This window comes from Struthio camelus, chromosome 7 (genome assembly GCF_040807025.1).
Source record: "Struthio camelus isolate bStrCam1 chromosome 7, bStrCam1.hap1, whole genome shotgun sequence".
Classification (NCBI taxonomy): domain Eukaryota; kingdom Metazoa; phylum Chordata; class Aves; order Struthioniformes; family Struthionidae; genus Struthio; species Struthio camelus.
This window is the reverse complement of record NC_090948.1, coordinates 40,267,376-40,287,122: the sequence shown is the minus strand read 5'-3', so window position 1 is coordinate 40,287,122 and position 19,747 is coordinate 40,267,376. Positions and strand designations below refer to the sequence as shown.

Here is a 19,747-nt window from a genome sequence, read left to right as displayed (position 1 = left end):
GCTTAAAAAAATCTGAATAGGTTTCAGTGATAGAAGCTATGTGCTTCTCTTCCTGCTGCAATTTGCTGGTGCACAACGTTGCAGAATTGGATAGACTCTGGTCTTTGAATGAAGCTCGTTAATAATGGTAAGAAAGGGAGAAGACCAGGTGTGTGTGTGTGAAGATTTCTTCTGGCCATTGAGCATTTGTGAGGGACTCTGTCTCTCTAGAGCAGTTACCATGACAACCATTCATCTATATTTTATAACATAGTGTTAACGTTGGTGGGTATACATTGTCCAGCTTTTTTTTTTTCTTTTTTCCCCTTCAAGACCTTTTTATAAGGTGAACCTTGTGTGGAGATATGGAACATTTTACATTTTAAGTGTCGTACAAGGTATTGTGTGGTCCGTGCAGCCAGATAGTGAGCTAGGATTGAGGAGAGGCTCTTTTGGGGCTAATTTAATACAAACGTTGGGATGTGGCTCACGTGAACAAGGTCAATACTGACGTGGTGCAGTGAGAGAGCCAGATGACTGGATGACCTTGGAAGTCTCCTAGCGCAGTCATATAGGTGTCAGAGAGAGGAAGACTGAAACGTTTGTCTGAATGTGCAGGTGGAAAAGGAAAGTGACTTTGGTTATGCAGTAATACTGCCGTGAAAAATCGCAGTCGAGTCTTTCAGAGCTGTGCAAACGCAGCATTTGCAGTCTTAACAGGCTGCAGATGTAGCATGGAAGAGAAATATGATTGCTGTAATATATGGCAACCTGTAAATATCAAGCATTGCTAATGAGATATTATAGCTCAGAGTGGAGGGGACAGAAAATGGGAGGGGTTTTTCAGCCTGCAGTTCTCCAGTCAGTTCTGAGGAACTGCTGTTTGTCTGGCTCGCTCCTTTGTTTGTGGATCACGGTGGGAGAGGACATATAGCTGGAATGCAGTATCCTGCTATTAGGGAAAAAAAGTCATAAGGTTGTCTGTGAGTACTGGAAGGTCTTAGGACAGTATGAAGGATGCAACCAGGGAGAGAGAGCAAAGGAGTTTGATCCTTTGTCTAGCCCCGTAGGAAGCCTGAATTACATTTGGACTATGATTTCCCTACTACAGTGTCTTAGATTTGCAGGGACAGTTTGCCTGGGCTTTGAAAAGAGAGGCTAGGGCTCCAAAGAAAACCCTTTCCGTGTTCCATCTGAAGGAGGAGAACGATGGCAGAAGTCAAAAGTAGTGGGAGGGAAGAAAGGATTACTTTTTAAGGCTACCTAAGTGAAAGTGAGTTGCCCTCTTAAGCTGTGGAATTAGAAAAACGTTAGAAGAAGTCAGGTGCTGGTCTTCTGCCATGGGTCCATTTCCATGTAGAAAATGAGTAACTTACAGTCACAGTGAAGGGAGTCTGAGTGGGTTTTTTGTTTTGGTTTGGGGTTTTTTCCTTCCCCACAAAAGATCTATTCAGGAAGCTTGAGATCAGCTGTGCATCATAGACTAAAGGTGTGTTGCTCCTGGAGCATAGTAGGTGCAAAGAAGAATTAAGCCTAACCAGCAAAGAGTTAAAAGCCTTGTAATAACTGCAACCCATTGAACTGCATCCTCAGTGTTTGAGGAAATAAATATAGGTTGCTTTCTGCCTGTGCCTAACTCTCGTATGCCTGCTGCTTCTGTTCATAAAACCTGCAGTGGTTTCATGGTCAAGGAGCAACGGGAACTTTCCTGACCTTACGGTTTTATCACATGAGAAAGATAGCAGCCTTCTTGTTACTCTGTCTCCCTCCTTGCTCTGTCATTCCCTTGGTTTAGATCCTTGTACGCTGTAAGTTCGCTGAGGTCTCCTGGCAGACCTGACAGTTGTGTTTTGACCGTGAGAGGGCAGTGTCTGGGTAGGAAGCACGAGCTAAAATGGACAGTTGTCACATACAGATGATGCATAAAGGGAATATTCTCCTAAACTCAGGTTTGGGCAGTGAATTTTTGAGAGCGAGGGTGAAGTCTGTTTTATGTGTTTGTATCAGCCAGTACCTTTCTGCTAATATGCAGCTTTTGGTTTCTTCTGTATTATATGGGGGATTCCCTGCTGTGACACCTTGTCTTCCTGAATCAGGTGCCCTGCTTTCCGTAGGGCTGGAAGCTCACCTGCGCTCCTCACTGCAGCTTATGCTATGGGAGGAGTGCCCGCTTTGCACTTCACAGAGGAGGACGCTGGTGAGAGAAGAGCTTATTCCTGTTAGACTGAGTTGCTCTGAGTTGCTGTTCTTTGGCCCTGCTGGTCTGCTTACAGAGGACTGGTATCACTGGGGAGTGCGGCTTCCCGTGAGGCGACAAGGCGGTTGCTAATAGCAAATTGTAATCTGGGATTAGAACAAATGGGCTCAAGCTTTTGTGCATCTCAGAGAGCAGCATCCAGCCATGAAATGCTGCTAAAGCGGCTGCTGAAACGTCGCCTTTTTCAGGGAGAGTCACCTCTGACGTAGCATCTATTTTGTGCGTGGGAGGTGTGGGATCTATCGGCCCGTAAAAGAGTAGGGGTGTAAGGAGGGTTTTTAGGAGCTGTCTGAAATACCGGGGAGTAAAGCAAGAAGATTATCTAGGTCTTGGCCTGTTCACTATGCACTGCTCTTCCCTGCTAATCTTCCCAGCAGAGGTAACGTGGCAGATGGAGGTGACGTGCCATCATTTTGTCAGCCATCAGCCCACGCTCAGGTGTTTGAAAGCTCAGGGGAAAATGCTGCTTTGGGGGCCAGTTGATATTTACAGTACAAATTGTGCTTTCTTTTTGCCCCATTCCCTGCTCCAAAAAATAAGGGTAAGGTTTTTGTTTTCTGACCTGTGAACTGCTTCCTCGTGACTGTATGCTATCTTCATCATCTGTGTGCATCTGTGGAAGCGACACCAGCTGGCTGTCCACGACAAGAATGAATCAAGCTTTCTCCCGGTTTCTGTTACCTGAGCTATTGTTTTGTGATGGGCCAAATATCCTCTAGCTATGGATACCATCAAGGAAAAAAGACTGATAGAGAGAAATCACGTCCTGTCACGCATGCTAACGGCAGCATCAGTTAGAGAAAATAAAAAGGCTTCTACTGTAGTTCTTTCTGAGCCTAGATGGAGAGGGGGCAGTGGGGAGAAGCGAGATGGAGATGTCCTTCTTCACCTGTGCTGCTGCCATGATGAAAGCAGTCAGTCTGTGTTTGTTTCAAGGCTGCTGCGTGGTCCTGGGATTTGCAATTTGCAGGATTCAATGAGCAGTGAAGTTATTAGCAGCAGCACAAGATGTGTGCACGCTCTGTGTCTTCCAAGGACCACCAAGCTTTGCTAACCTGTGGCTGCTGGAGCAAGTACCCCGGGCTCCGTGTTGTAGGGTGGCTAGTCTCTAGTACATCCCATCAGCAGTGCTGTAAAGAAAGGTATGGAGGTTTTCATTAGACGTGAACAATGCTGAGTGAGAGGTGAGGCTTTAAACTCTTGACAGGCTGAGATGCCGCAGCATTTAAACATCTGAAAGGTTTCATTTCAAACTCTGAAGCACAGGTGGAAACTTCAAAGCTGTCACTCTGTCAGTGAAGTTTTTGCAGACAGAGAAATGTTTCAGTGGTGTGGTAAGTGGTGTTGGCTTCTTCGGGAGTTAAAAGTAGAGGTTATTTAATACACTGATGGGAAATGGCCACTAAGTAGAAGTAATTGTTTTAATATGGGTGTGTTAACCATCCTCAAGGTATTTTTGTAACTATCCCAGAACAAAAGAGCTTGTTTCTTAAAGCTGAGTATAACCACTGCTCCACCTGGGAACAGTTCTTCCCCAGCAACAACACGTAGCCCTTGTTGTAAAGGGAATTTAAACTTGATTCATCTCAGCAAACTATAGAGCACATGGGAACAAGCAAAATGTAATTATCAGAGTTGGTATTAGCTGTGCTTGTGTTGTGAAGGTACAACCTCTGTTTAGACAGGATTTAGAGACCGTTTTGAGCTTGTCACTACAGCTGGCTCCAGCTTCATTGTGCAAAAAATGTACTTAACTCAAGTTTTAAGTCTGTGCTGACTTGTGTTGAGTTTCTGGCTGGTGCGGCACAGCTGCCGCTGACTACTGTAGAATTCTCCTCTCTAAAGTCCGTGCAAGTGAGGGCTGCTGCTCCTGTATGCTGAGTTGCGGCCTGTCATAAAGAACTCTGATTCACTTTCCACGCTGCCGTTTAGCGAGTCCACTGAAAAGGCAGGCAGCGAGTGTGTGTGTGTGTGTGTGTGTGTGTGTGTGTGTGTGTGTGTGTGTGTGTGTGTGTGTGTGTGTGTGTGTGTGTGTAGCGGTGGGCTGTGACTTACCTGCTGGGCTCAACTCGCCCGCTCACGAAGCCTCTGAATTCTTTGTCTCCTTTTTCAAGTTGGCCAGTGATGTAGAGATAAAAGGTTTGTTGCATGTGACCGGGTACCTCTTTTCTGTCATATTTCTCCCTCTGATTAAGGGATGTGCGTGCGTGAGATGAGATGCCTCGATATATGATTTCTTGATTGATTTGTAGGATCACGGGATCAGTAGCAGTCTGTTCCAGAACCCTGCAAAGCTGCATCTGACTCTTGGGACACTGGTACTCCTGAATGAACAAGAGATCCAGAAAGCATGTGACCTCCTGCAGAGATGCAAAGAGGACTTTGTGGAGTAAGTGTTACAAAGGGGTGTAATCACAAAGGGCATGCTTCCGGGGAAGACGCAAACTGTCTTTGGCAGGGGAGAGTGAAGAGGAAAGCAACTCAGTAGCGTATCACAACTCAGCAGCCTAGGAATTTAGAAAAAGACTGAAGCATTTCAAATAGAAGCAGCAAAAATCACTGAGCGATAGCAGAGAATGTAATTGTATTTTGTAGTTCTGCTCAAGCCCTCAGCGTTGCCTGAAAACCTTCTCTAGTCATTTCCTTTTCCTCACAGCAATCCCAATTATTTTTGTGTGAAGAATTTTTGCTGTTATTCCCTGCTCGCTGCAGAGGCAGGGAAGAGCACCATTACCTTCACACGTTGCCTGCAAGGGGCTCCAGCATGCTGCTTCCCTCCTGCCTCAGAGCAGATGCTGAGGTGTCCTTGACATGCGTTTCTTGATGCAGGGAGCTGTGTGCAGGGAAGCCAGCATGAGCCGTGTGAGTAATAGGTCTGAAATGTTTGATGCTGCTCTAGGGCTGTGGCTTTCTCGTTGCCTTTTAACGCTGAACTGCAGATGTTATGGCTTTAACTGTAAATGTGGTTGCATGACACTGTAATTAGCTTATCTCTGAACAGCTTAGAAAGTGGAGACGGCCTGAGGGGTTGGTTGGTTTGTTTATTTATGCAAAGCCTTTGCATGTAGACCCCTTTCTTCCTTTTTACCTCGGGCCCATGAGGATTTAGCCATCCTACCCCTGCTAATATCTGTGAGAATTAATGCATGGCCAAAATTTCACCTCCTCCTCTAAAACCAAGGCTCCATTTTTTCCAGCTGTTAAACAGAAAGGTGAGTGAGTTTCCAGCGACAGGGTCTATGTGCGGTGCTTGGAAAGTGCTGCCTTCCTCATAAGTGGATTGAACTGAGACGGAGGAAATCTTTACCCACAGTTTCCTTGGGTGGAGGAGGGATCAATATTTGAATATCACCTTCAGGTTATTTCCCCTACCGTTGCCACATAAATACACGTTTTAAATTGATTAAACCATCCACATATACCTTCATTAGTGTTCCTTTACTTTGCTAAACACAGGCTGTGCCCTATGAAGGTGGATATGCCTCTGTTGCTCCTTTATAGAATATGTCGCCTCATTCACTCTTAACCTCACATGCGCTTGACAGTGCGCTAGTGCCCGTTTTCTTCCCAGTAAGGTACTGGAAGAGGAAACCATGCTCTCTTAATTCCAGCTTGGAAATTTTACTAAAAACTTCAAAGGCAGTCTCTCAGGCAGGCTGAACAAAAGTGAGGAAGGTTAGAACAAAGTCATGCTCATATTGTTAACTTGTGTTTATTACTTCTGCCTGCCCAGACACTCCCTGTACTTTCCATGAGACCTCGGAGTTAAATGAGACAACAACACTTACTCACAGGGAGCTCTCGCTGCAGCGCTCTGCCTCCCTGTGATGTTCTGGTGGTAAAGGCAAGGAGGCGGTTGTTTGGAAGCAGATACACTTCACAGTGTGCTTGCAGGTGTGGGAGTGCATATTGTATCATGCACACATTTTAGGTTTTGCCTTCCTGCAAGAAGGCAAGCTGGAGACAATTATGAAACAGTTCTTTTTACCTACAGCGTGTTTAAGTGCGTGTTGAAATATGCTTAAACCTGCATTCAGGATTGAGTGCTCTTCCCAGTGAAATGAATGAACTGGAGACTTAGTGTCGCAATCCGTCTCTTCACAGGGAAGACAGGAGCTTCCCTGGAATGAGAAATTATACCATATTATTGCTCATGGGTTGTATAAAAACTAAATAGACCTCTCTGCCTTGAGATGGCCTGCGAATACTGACAAAGTGGACTTAACGGATGTCCAGAACAATAAACGTGTGGATTTAAAAGTTTGCGCAGTATTTCTTGAGAAAATGAGACAATGGCCGTTTTGAAGCTTTAGAAGTTAGGGAGGCTTTTGGGCAGGGGGGATTTTTCAGTGCAAACAGCATTAAATATATGGGAAAGAACTCCTCTGTGGAGTTCACAGCTTCATAACATCTTTGTAAGAGTTAAGTTTCGCTTAACCTCAAAGCTGTATTTAGCTATAGCAAAAAATGTATTTATTTCATTATTAGTGAAGCCAAATATTTAGCTTGTACATGAAGAGCACTATGCATTGTATTTCAAAAGCAGGTGTGTTGTTTTGTGTTTTACCATAAGGGATTTCTTGCATTGCAGCCAAATTGCTGGAGGCAAACCCCTGACTGTGGAGGTGGCAGGGGTGGAATACATGAACGATGACCCTGCTATGACAGATGTCCTTTATGCTAAAGTCCACATGAAGGACGGCTCGGATAGGTAAGTTCCCCACGCTCCGTTCTTTCGTTTCCCCTCAGTGTGCAGAGAGTGCCGAGGCAGCAGTAACGGTGCACCAGAGAAACCCAGCCTGGTGGGTGCTAGCAGTTACTGGGCCAGTAACCGGGAAGATTAAGTCATTCTTGCTTCCTAACCCAGTTAAGACTGTGATGTGTTTGCCCTTTAAATCGGTCGCTGGTGGTGCTGCTGAAACATGTCATTTGTTTCTGTAGCAGTCTGTCAGATTGAATAATGGCGTCATGGCTCGCGCAGTGATAAGATGGCCAAGGAGATACTCCTGAGATGGCTTAGAATGCGGGACAACTTGGCCTCTGCTGCCTAGTTCCCAATCTGCGAATCAGATTAATCTGGACAGCCTGACATATTCTGCAGCATTTAATTATTCTTAAAACCCAGTTGCACCAGCAGGTCCTCTGAAAAGCGTGACTTGGTTACAGCGTTGTTTTTTTGTGTCTGCAAGCAGCCTGCAACACTCACAGGGTGTGAAATGTCTGTCTTCAGAGTTGCTGGTGTTAAATCTTGAAGCCCGGTTGGTGTCGGTATGTGTGTTTGTGCTGTTCACGACTGTCACCGATGGTTTTAGCAGAAGGCTCTACAAACGGGTCTGTCCAGAGCTGGCTAGGATGTGCTGGGGTCTGGGCAACCTTCTTCCATCTCATTTTTGACAAAAACATCATCAGTGGCAGCATTTTCTTTTCTCTCTGTGCTTTCTGAAAGATTATGGGAAATGTAGGAACTGTTGTGCTCCTTTGCTGTTGTTTGTGAAGTAGGTGGGAAAAGGGGGCAGAGGGATGGAACAAAAAGAGTTTTAGCTTTGTTTTTTTTTTTTTTTTTTCCTATGGTGCTGTCCTTTCATTGTCTGGTCCCTTTACTAGAGGACAGTGGGGAGCAAGGAGGGGAGCCCAGAGCAGTGCAGCTGGAGGAGGGAGACTGTGGGCAGGGACCTGCTCAGGGAGGAAAGGATGTGTTCTAGCATCTCCTTTGCCCAAGGGCTGAGAAGATGGGAGGAGGGGAGGGCTTGTCTAAAACCCTAGAGGAAACCACACTTTGGAGGCTATCTTGAAGTGCAAGATCGGAAGTGGGATAAGAAAATGGGTGGGAAAATGAAAATGTAAGAATTGCTGGGAGGCAGCACGAATTGAAATCTTCCTTTCCCCTTCTCAGCTCTTCGGCTTTGAAGTCTGTTCTGCCCTGAAAGAGATGAGATAAAACAGATGGGGAGGGTGGAGGACCATGACAAGCTAGCCACCAGCCGGGAGACAGAAGAGAAGCGCAGGGAGAAATAGGGAAGAAGCACTCAGAAAGATGAGACAGAGGCAAACGTTGTATGACCCAAATGCTTTTCTCTAGGTTTCTTGTAGAAAGTGACCAAAGCGTCAGCTCTCAGAGCTGAGCTATGGACCTCTTTTTGCCTTAATCACCTAGTTCTGGGTCGTCTCCGAAGTGCAGTGCTTGCGAGTCTGCTTGTACTTTTGAAAATAAGCCTGTGACCTGAGGAGCTGATAGAGAAACCCTGTAGAGTGTAAGCAGGGACTGAAGTGATGCAGTGATGTCTGCCTGAGTCCGTGGACAGCTTGAGTTGTTACATACTAACATTGCAGTCTGATCCAGATGCCAACGTTACCTGTCTTGCTGAGAACCTGTTTAGCGTTAACGCCGGCAGAAAATGCCGATGTGCGTGTGTGGGGTGGCAGAGCTGCTTTTGGCTGGGGAGAGAAATGGGATCTTCAAATCTACCTTGTCTTGCAATTGAACATGACCTCCGCCCTCGAGATGCTAGTTACACAGGTAATGTCTCCTCTGTCCTTCACGGAGGTCTGCTAGCTGAGGTCTTGGCCAAACCCAGATCTCGTGCTTTGCCTGGCACCCGCAGACTTCTGTTTTGCAACACATCTTTTGCTTTTTGCATAGCAGTGTGCTCAGAGAGGGTCACGTGATTGTAACTTTTTATCTTCAGCCCAGGCTGGTCCTGCCTTTACCTGCAAATTGATTCATCTCTCGCAGCAGGATGAACTGGCGCTTCTGTCCTAATATAGTCCCTTAGCTGGTAGTGAGAGTTCAGCAAACGTTTAGTTTTGCAGAGGGAAAGAAGATATTTTTATGTTGATTTAGAGCACTGAAAGTTTCTTTTGCCTCTGCTGAGACTCCAGGAAACTATATATTGGCCAAATTGTGATCCTAAAGAAGGGATGAATGGAGATTCTTCCATAAAACTCTGCTCTGCTTTCCAGTCTGCTAGACAGATTACCGCTAAACAGCTCCATGCACCTCTTGCCTGCTGAAACCTGGGTGCTGTGTTTCAGTAGAGCTGCACTTTACTCGGGGAAATGGGCAAAGCAGGTAGAAATCATGGTTTCTCAGCTGCAAGGCCAAAACTAGAAGAGAGTGGGGACCATGTGGTTTGCTGTGCTAGATCAAATGGTTGCCGCCAATGTTTGAGAGGTGGGTGCCTTCCTGTCTCATGCAAGATGTCTGGCTAGCTATTCTGAGTGGTTCCCGGCATGGCTGAAGGGTGGAGTTCCTTCCTGATCTTCCGACGATCTTGATCAGCTTAAGCTATAAAGCAGGAGATTTGATTTACCCTGACTTAGCTTGCATAACTGCAGACAGTATTAGGGGTTAGCAAGCCCTTCTGCACATAAAATGGCTCAGACTGAGAGAGAGATCATGCTCTGATGGCTGCCACATGGCAAATAATTTCCATTATAATTCATTCTAATTTGTTTTATTTCCTTGATTAACTTTTTAACGTAATAAAGCACCATTTTCACTTGAGCTATTCTCTGTTAATTTGTTTTAGTATTGTCTGTAATGATATTCATTTAATCTTTGTCATTGCTAATTTTAAAAATCACTGGTGTAAAGCCAGAAAGCAAGTGGTAGAAATCCATGACAATTGGTAGTTTTCAAGTCTTGAAATTGTCACGTGGCTGGTGGAAGCCCATGAGGGGCAGCACAAAGCCCGCGGCGTTGTACGAGCCAGCGTCCAGGAGCGCGGCAGCGCTGGGCTCTGCGGGCCAGCCGTGTCTCTGCCTTCCCCGTTGTAGCTGAGAAACCAAAGTGGTGGCACCTAGTGGAGCAAGAGCGCTGTCTGACTGCTTGGACGTGGTGAGAGGAGCCCAAATCCTACCTCACAGAGTAATATGCTTCTGTCTCATGTCAGTGGATGGGATGCTGTTGTTGTAGCACATCCTTGCCGGTTTTGGTAAGGCTGGGGTACTGCAGCTCACGGCAGCCACAGCTGCTTTCATCCCAGACCGCAGTGCTCTGATTCTGCTTGCTCAGTAGCTCAGAAGTTAGAGCATTGAGCAGGATGTGCCATCTGGATTTGTGCCCTTTGTCGTCATGTTTTGGGTTTTCCTGGAAATGAAGCCGATGACTGGGTTGCTTATTGGGGACAGAGGAGGTCTGAGCCCAGCACTCTTGGTGCACTGTATAAATGACAGTTCCTGAAAAGCAGGATCCTCCTGGAGCGAAGGTACCCAAGTCCCTCTGTGGGTCTGAGATTTTAGCACTTGTAAGGAGAATTGTATTATGTTTCATGGCAGGAAAAAGATGCACCCTTCAAGTCCCAGTAATACCTCTTTTCACTGTGAATGAACTCGGTGCTATGCTAACTTTGCCGTTCTTCGTGGAGTATTTGCAGCAGAAGTGATCACCAAGGAAGCTTTGCAAAAACAGCCAGAACTTTTTGCCTTAGAACTGATTTGCCTGGCAGAATTCTGATTAGTTTGTTACCTTTCCATTAGAGGCTCACTCAGTTTTCGCGTATGCATGCAGAGACTTCATTTCACACATGCTACCCTCGCTGGCTGAAAAGTGAAAAGCTGACAACACGGGGTTTTCTCCTTGGTTTGCCTTGCTCTGTTCTTTCTCTTTTTGCCTTTGCAGATTGCAGGTGATAGCTGATAAGCTGGTGGAACGGTTTGTGGCCTCCGGCCTGATGCTTAAAGAATGGGATAGGGTGAAACTCCATGCTACTGTCATGAACACTCTCTTCAGGAAAGATCCAAGTGGTGGGTATCCCTGATCCTTACTATTAAATGTATTTAAAGCAGCACCACTGAACAGGAGGTGCTTTGGTCAGTAACTGTTGACTAGTATGGTATTTTTTGTTTGTTTGTTCAATGTTGCAATTTTTTCTTAGTCTCAAAAATTTTACTTACAAGATTGTAGGGGAAGGTCATTAAAGAAAACCCAAAAGAAAATGAGGAAGCAGTCAGCAGAGCTGGAGAAAGCAGGCGTGCTTTAAGTACGTTCTGGTCCCTTTCTAAGATTCTTTGTCTGAGCTACAAAAACACTAGTAGCGCTCACAAGATCTGGATCAGAAAGGAATGCGTTCAGGTACCATGTGAGGCCCTGGGCTCTCTCTGCCCCGACAGTAAACTGAAATTCAGTAGCACCTTCATGTGCTGTGCTGACCTTTAAGCAAGAACGAAATGTGATCCTCCTTGGTCAAGTTCAAGATTGCCTGTCGCTTTAGGAACATGAGTCCAGTGTCTTTCTCAAAGTACGCCTTCTCGTTAAATCAGATTCAGACTGCCGTGAGGCTGAATATGAGCTGCTGTTGAGTATATAGTATCTGCCGTCTCTGCCAAAAGATTGTCTGCTCTAGCAGCCTGTGGCATCGTTCTTGCCACGTTACTTATAAAGCAGCCTCACATGCGTTGCGTTTAGGGAGGGGCTGCATATGACAGCCTTGTGCTCCGTGTGCAAGTGTGCAAACATGCATATGCTCTGGCACTGGTGCGTGGTTTGCAAGCCTTAACAGCATTGCACTAAAGCTTTTCATAGCTTCCTCTGGCATAGGGGGTTATGTGCAATGCTGATAGGTCAGTCCAAGTGTTCTCCAGTTACAGTTTCCATGAGTCTCTGCGTGGACAGTGGTAGCAGCAGATTGTGTTGTGGTTTTCTGGGCAGCCAGGGGCGGATGCTGGGGATGACTGCTACTGAAGCCAGATAAGCGGCAGAAATTCTGAAAAGACAGGGTTTAGGTCTCTCAAATGGAGCCCTGAAAATCAGTGCAAGTGGAAGTCCAGCCCAAAGTACTGATGTTGCTCTCTGTTGGCATGTGGGCAGTAGCATCTAGTCTAGAAGGGTTGTTCAGAGTACAGGCACATAATACCTGTGAGGCATCCAGACACAATGGTGAGAGCATTATACAGATAGCCACAGAGGTTGCTTTATATTCCATACCGGATTTGAATAGTGTGTTAGATGTGAGTGGGACTTCATAGTTAATGCTGGAGATGAAAAAGAAATATTGAATTTATTCCCTGTGTGAGGCAGGGGGCCTGTGGAAGGAACAGATCATGTACTTAGGGTTTATATTGAAATCCAGCCATACCCTGGGGAAATTGATCTAGGATGTAGGCATTTGGCAGTTGCTATAGGCATAGATTACTATTCTTAGTGTCTTCGTGTGTAGCTGTGTGCCCACCCTGCAGAAATACACCCGCTGCATGTATGCGGTGTGCAAGGATGCTTCCCAGAGTAGGCAGTGAGGATTTGTATAGGTGCTGTTCAGAACGTGTTCAGCATTACGCTCACATGCTCAGCCTGGTATTTGGTGCTGTTCCAGGCAATGCGAGCGCTTGTCGCTGCTGACTCTTACCCTGGCAGGATGTGGAATTTAGAATCAGCCAAAGAGAAGCAGATGTGTTGCACTGAGCCAGCAGCCCTAAAGAATCACCTTAGCAGTAGCTGTGATTTAGGGTGTTTCCTCCAGGTAACTTAGATGACCCTGACAGAGGCACCACTTCCTGCATATTCGGCTGTATTCTCTTTCAAATCAAAGTGGAAATGTTTTTGCATGAAGAATTGGGCAAAGATGGTTTATTAGCTGGCAGCAGACTTTGGGGGGTTGAGGGGGTGAAGTACAGTACGCATGGCTCTCCCATCTGAAGCTCATTGTGGTGGTGGCTTTTCTCTTTACAGCTGAAGAGCAAAACAGTACAGCGACTGGTAAATCATCTTTCAAGGAACGAGAGTCTTTTAATGGCCGAAATATCCTCAAGGTCAGTATGAAGCAATTAGGGGAATCGAGCCAGCTCTGGATACAGTGTAACCAAAAGATTTAAAACTACTTTTGTCTTAAGCTTATGGGAGCTCCCAGAGGGGATCTGTTTTGGAAATAAACAATCTAGATCATTCAGAATTGGGAGTATTACAGTATTTAAAAGAAGCGTTCTTAAAGCTGGTGAGGCTCGAATCAGGAGGATGTAGCACGAATGCCAAGTGGGTGTTCGTGTTGTCGTTTACTTCACTCGTGTTTTACCCTGGAGATTCAGGCTCGTGTTGTTTCTCAGCCCACCAGAAAGGAGTACTTTGTTGCTCGCGTTCTACTCACTCATATATATTTACGTCACTAAAACCAACTGCCACTTCACATGCTATTTTTTTTATTATTTTTAAAAAATCTGTGCTATTGATTTGCTTGGTTTTGCCGCAGAAGAGTAACGGATAGCAGTAGGGAGTCCCACCAGCCAGGATCTGAGGGCTTTGGCAGTGATCAGAGGGTAAGAAGGAAGATCCTCCAGATAGCGCAGGTGGGAAGGGCTTGAACCAGAGCATGCTGTAGCCTCCCAGGCTTTCCCAGCCAGGGCTGAGACTGCAGGCAGCTTCTGCTGCTCTTCCAGATGGCAGTGTCAGACTGATGCTATGGTGCTTGGCCCCTGCAAGTGTCCAGAGAGAAAAGAAAAGCACAGAGAAATAGAAATGGAAAATTACACTGGGTTGTTAGCAAATTTGAATCCTCACTGTGTGAGGGAAGGGGGTTTTGTTGCAAGCGGCTCTGCGAGGGAAACAGGACAATGCTTGCATACATTTGGAAAATGATGGAAGATGTTTTAGCCACAAATTGGCAACAAAGAAACATGAGTGAGGATGCAGGCTGCATGGGAGATGGAGAGCCCGGAAGGACTTTAGGGCATCAGAAGGAGGGAAAGGGTGTGTTTTATTTGTGTTTACAGTGTTGCTGTGTAATGTATTAAGTGCTGGATGTGTGGGGATGTAAAGACAGGGTGAGGAACTGTTTGAGCTCTCCTGTATAGAGGACAAACAAAGGGACAAAATTAGGTTAAGCTCTCGTTGTTCTTAAATGCCTGTGGGAGTGCAGTGTCATGACTCAGCATTGCCACGTGTTGAGTGTTTGGTTGTGAGACCGCGTTATTGCAAACTGAATTAGAGAAGCCACAGACATGGTGCCGTTCTTAATGTGAGCTGAGATTTTGGTTCGCTCCTGGTGTCTGAGAGCTGGCTCCAGAAGGAGGTGGTGGTGTGTGTGAGAAGCCCAGAGTGTCCGGGGGGTGGGGGGGGGGGCTTAGCTTTCAAGGCATACGTCCACACTTCACTTGGCTCTTTGGTCTTTTTGTATTTGTTAAATTTGTCCTCAGACTGTAGAGAGACATAAAAATCAAACTAGCCTTCCTTAAGGCTCTTCATCCAAAACCACTAACGTTTCCAAAGGCACGACGATGCTCCCTCTACTGGTCGCACCATTTATGGATCGCACTGCGGGGTCTGAGGATCTGTGGGTCTTGTCGAGTGTGGCACTTAGAAGCTGTGGAACGTAACTGCTCTACTTCAGTTTGCCATTTCTTATTCTGCTACTCTCTGGAATATGAGGTGATGCATTTTTAAAACTCCTAATTGATTTTGTACTGATATAGCCAAAAGAGCTGCTGGCTGTTTGGACTGTTGATAATTACTTCAAAGCATGTCTTGCTGCAAGAAATGTCATCCTTCTCCCCCACCTCCACTACGTTTCCTAACCTGCTCACTTCATATTTCCCTTTGGTCTCCCACGTGCCTGCAGCAGAACGCCCGTTGGCATTAATTAATTACATGAGTCATAAATAGCTCCAGGCTCCTTAGCAGAGAAGCCCAACCTCAGCCAGTCACTGATGCGTTCTAGCATGACCTTGCAAGGATGCGCCAGTTCTCTCCCAGCCCCCTTCTATATACATTATTTATCTTCCTCTGTTCGGAGAGGTTGCCCTCTCGCAAAGTGGCTTCATTAACTTCTGCAATAGGATCTAAACGACAGGCTGTTAATGAACGTGGCTGCAGTTAGGCAGGCTGGTTTGCAGGAGCTGTCCCCGCGTACCTAGTGCAACGTGCTGGGTGCATGTTTCCCGACTCCGGGACTCTGTAATAGCTGTGTGGCGTGGCAGTGTTCCCGCTTGGAAAGCCGACAGAGCAAGGCTACTGCTAGGAGGCCGTCACGTCAGAAGACTTGTTTTTAGCCGCTTTCGTTGCTGTTGTGCAACTAAGACCGTGGCACTCTTCAGCCAAAGTGGTCAGCTGTGTTTAGCAGAGGGCAGAACCTGAAATACCAAAGCACGGCATGTGACGGGGATGCCTTGGTTTTGCTGTTAGAGTCTCAGGCTCCCGCGCGGTCACAGTTGACGTGTGCATGCAGATGCCTTGGCAGTACATGTTTGCTGATAGCATGCCTGCATTACCCTAGACTCCAGCTGGTATTTTGCTTTCAGCAGAACTAATCAGAATTTTATTTAATAATCCTTTGTTCTACCCATTCCACAGAGTTAAACATAGACTCTGATTTGTGCTAATAAATGGTTACGCAGGCCGGTACCCTTCCCACACTGCTCAGAAAATAGATCCTGTAGGATGAGTTGCGTTTATGAGTATAAAATACTTCTATCTTGAGGAATATCCATGAAAAAGGCTCCGCCGTCTAATTGGTTCTGAAAGCCCAGGGGAAGCCTGTGCCCAAACAGCTGAGTGATTTGTGTCTCCCAGTCAAGTGCTAGATGCTTTAGCTTCATACTTGTCTCATCTAGTCCCAAGAAGCTGGGGATGCTTTATAAACCACTTCATACAGAGCAGTATGTGTTTGGTTTTTTCCTAGGGTGGCTAGTGGTTGGTTGATTGACTCCTTTGAACAGCCAAGTCATGTACTAAACTCTTGGCCCAGTTGGGAACAAAGTGGAACATCTCTTGGAGAGCGGACGGAGGGGGAAGCAATATGCAAATGAAAGACAACGGCCGCTTCTTCCATGTGAGAGAAAGGTAGATGGCCTTGAGTAGATGCTGACTCAGCAGCCTCTCTGCCTTTCCTCCTGGGCCACAGTCGTGCTGCAGCCCTGCGTCGCTGCTGGCCGAGTGATACAGAGGCAGCTGGGGCGGCTGCGTGCATCTCCAGAGGCACAGGTTGGCTGCCTCTGGCCTGAGACTTTTTTTTTTCCTTTTTTTTTTTGGCCATTAGTGAAAATGCCAAGGCTGTGGTGAATGCCAAGAAAACAGACCATGCCCGGTAAAAGGGTGGCTTTTGCCACATTCAAGCAAGAGGGAAGGAAGACTTGTGTGAGCAGAAAGGTGAACCCTGCCACTTAGCACAAAGTCGTGCATTAACAGCTTATGAGATTAAAACTCAGGGGGCAGCTATTGAGGTACAACAATGCAAAGCCACGTGTATTAGCTTCTGCGGCTGCTAGAGGAGCCTTTAAGCTGAGAGGCAAGAACGGGAGCCGGATCAGTCGAGGCAGTGACACTCGTTGCCTTGCACTGGCCCAGCAGTGGGAGCAGAGCGGCAGGGCAGCCAGCTGCAGAATGGCTCTTGGAGGGCTTTTAGGGCAGGCGAGGCATAATTCAGTGAGGCTTCTTCTCTTTTGGGACCTCCGTACAGGGGATTAAATTATGGGACTGTATCTGCTTTCACTTGCAGCAGGGGGGAAAGTATGTTTCCTGAGTGATGCACAGAGCCAAGGTGAAGAACAGTTCGGAGCAAACAAATCTGATAGAGGTCTCCGGTATCGTTTTTATCTTGCTGAACAAGACTAGTGCAGTGCCTGTGCTGCACTGTAGTAGTTCAGTTTAAGTAAAGCACTTGATGTGGTGCCTTATAGAAACCCTCAGAATACCCCGGACCCAACACCTAGTTAAACAAATTAACACCTGCCCCTGCGTAGAGTCACCCTGACTAATTCCACTTTCAGATAAGGGATGTCTTTTGTGTTCTGCAGTCATTGGTACCCGGCCTTTCCTGTGTAACAAAATTAAGGAGACGGAGTCTTTTCCCATTGTATTTCTAAACCAAGATGAAATCAAAAGGCCAAAGAACCCGTATTAGGTGAGACAGAGACTGGCAAATGTTCAGAAAGGAGGTGCAGGCTTTGTTACCCTCGGTGGGATGATAAAGGCATATATCCAAACTAGGAACGGCAGCTTGAAGAAGCACGTAAGGGGAGATGGCTGTTTGGAAAGTTTTGAGTTAAAACAGAGGGGAAAAAAAAAAAAACACTGCGTAAGAACAGACTGAATAAGAGATTGTGGCGCAACATCACTGTGTCAGAAATAAGCCAGTGCTTTCCTCGCATAGGTTTTAAAGAAGAATCAAAAGCAAAAATGAAAGGCCGTAATGTCGCTTTGCAGAGGAGAGATTTTTGCGTTCAGTTCTGATCCTGCCATTATCGAGGGATACTGAAATAACAGAGGGGGCTCAGCAGCGTGCAATTAGAGCGACAGTGGGATGGGAGGATGTGACAGTTGAGCAGATGAGACTGGAGATCAGGGTTTGTATGATCTTGGAAAAGGAGATTAAATTGGGGTTGCCGTGAAAATGCTTTCCTATGAATGACATTCTTCAAGAAAAAGGCTTATTCACGTTATTTGCATACGGTGAAACAGGAATCTGAAGTGGCATTTGAGAAATCAGACTAGACAATAGGGGGAAAATAGCGTTTTTGGAGTGTTTGGGCCTTGGAGCAGAGTGACGAGGTGGCGCTGGAGGTATTCAGAAAAGGCTGAGACCTTGCACTGAGGAGACTGCAGTGCAGGAGGTGCACAAGGTCTGGGCTGACTTGCTTGCATGTGGCAGAGATCCTTCTCGTGACCTTACAGTAAAGCAGAGAAGCCTCTTTTTTTTTTTTTTTCAGAGGCGCTCAGCAGCTCCCTGGCTAATTGGAACAGGAACTCTGAGTGCTGGCGGAGGGAGGATTTACTCAGAGGGTTTTACAGTTCTCCGCTCCGCTCGCCCGCTCCAGGTAGCGCCCGCAGGTGTGGGCCGGGCTGCGCGGCGTGAGGGCAGAGAGGTTCTGCGGCCCCGGCACCGCCTGCGTCGGCTCCAGCCCGGGAGCTCGGCCCTTCTGGCGGTCGCCGAGCTCTAGGTGCCTCTGCCTCTCTCCGCCCCACGGGCATCTTGTTTCTCTTAATTCCCCCCGAGATTGCTGTTCTGGCAACAGACATCCGAGACAGCATCACCTCTTTGATCTTAAGAGGATGGTGGGTTTTTTTCCTCCCCAGTAAAACTGGCAGGGGATGAATTACAGTGGCTCCTTAATAGAAGGTAGGGACCCGGCGTGTTAAGTGCGAAAGAAAGAACGCGTTGATTAGTAAAAGCAGGCAGTTCATCCCAAAGGTGCCATGACCGTTGGGCTGGATAATTTCCCAGGTCTGTCTGAATTAATTTACTGTCTTCATAGATGGGCTCTTCATCTCTGTTTCTGTGAGAATAGCTAGTAGATAACGTTGATGGGAGCAACTTGTCCTAGTATCCAGATATGTCAAGCCTTCTGGCATCTCTGCAGCAGAACTGAATGAAGCTCAGCTCTCTTAAAAACTGTTGCTGCATTTGCTATAATAGGGGCTGCTAGGAGCCACAGGGATGAGGCTGCTTTTAAGAAATGCAGCGGTTGATTATTAATGTCCATAAATAAATGGTACTGTAAATCCCTCATGTGTGAGTAGCAGGGCATGGGAAGTTAGCAGAGCCTGAAATGTGCTGCTTTTTTTTATTCTTGTCTGAAAGATGTGCAAAAATCCAGTAACCTCCAAATGTCCCGCTTGTATTTGTTTCTTAGTTTGCAGAGTGCCTTTCACCATAGCAACTAGGGTTTGATTTCTACGAGCGCATGAATTTTCTTAGAGCTGGGGGGAGACCCAAAACCCCGAGCTAAAGCAAAGGTTTTGCAATGTGGTTTTTGCTTGTGAAGCGGGGAACCCCATAGGGAGAGGATCTCAGCTGAACAAGGGCCTGCAGCTGGCCCCAGAGAGTTTTATTTGGAAGAAGTCAGGCCTGCCACATGAATTTAAACTACAGCTAAGTGTCTCCCTCCCCACTGCCTTTAGGTACTGCGTTGCTCTCTTACAGCTGAGGTGACGGTACTCTGGTTTTATGAGGAACTGAGATTTCACGTGGCAGCAATTGCAGGAGAAGGATCCGCTGCTTTCATGCTCACAGAGCTTAGCTGGGAATTTCTTACCTTTCCCACCCGTGGAGGTCAGGAGGGTATTACGAGTGGTGTGGAGCAGGCTCCTCTTGGTTTTGGAGGCGAATTCCTGCTGGGGAGGAGCAGGCAAACTGCGTGCATGTTAACAGGAAGGAGGAGAGCTCCAAACGATCTTGATAAGTCAGGTCGAAAGAAATGGGGTGCTGGGCGTAAGGACAGGTGCAGGAGGGAGCAGTGGCCTCGGTGCAGGGCTGGGAAGAGCTGCCGATGTATCAGTCCCACGGAAGGGGGCGTGAGGTTATAGGGGACTGCTGCCAAGCACAAGCCAGCTGAGTCAGTCTGCTGCAAAAAAAGGAAGAGGCAAAGGTCTGTAAAATTATCCTCTGACTACGTCTAGCTCTCAGCCTCCAGCTGAAGTACTTTGTCCAGTTTTGGGCACTGTGGAATGGATGCAAACAACCCAGAAGGCAACAATAAGGTGAGGGCTAGAAAATGTGATCTCTGAGCTGAGACTAAAAGACTTAGTGCTGGTTTGAGGCTAATAAAGAGAAGGAGGAGGGAAGGAGGAGAACAACACATAGGAAAAAC

The 19,747-nt window shown here is 46.7% G+C and overlaps 1 protein-coding gene across 4 annotated transcripts in view; it reads left to right on the top strand.

Moving 5' to 3' along the window:
• The window catches only part of ASCC1 (activating signal cointegrator 1 complex subunit 1), a 44,873-nt gene that overhangs the window by 14,882 nt on the left and 10,244 nt on the right, over positions 1-19,747 (top strand). For all 4 annotated transcript variants that reach the window (XM_068950987.1, XM_009675550.2, XM_068950988.1 and 1 more), the window contains exons 6-9: positions 4,489-4,625; positions 6,828-6,947; positions 10,857-10,981; positions 12,903-12,982. In XM_068950987.1, the coding sequence (XP_068807088.1) occupies positions 4,489-4,625; positions 6,828-6,947; positions 10,857-10,981; positions 12,903-12,982 (462 nt within the window). The remainder of the gene's footprint in view (positions 1-4,488; positions 4,626-6,827; positions 6,948-10,856; positions 10,982-12,902; positions 12,983-19,747) is intronic.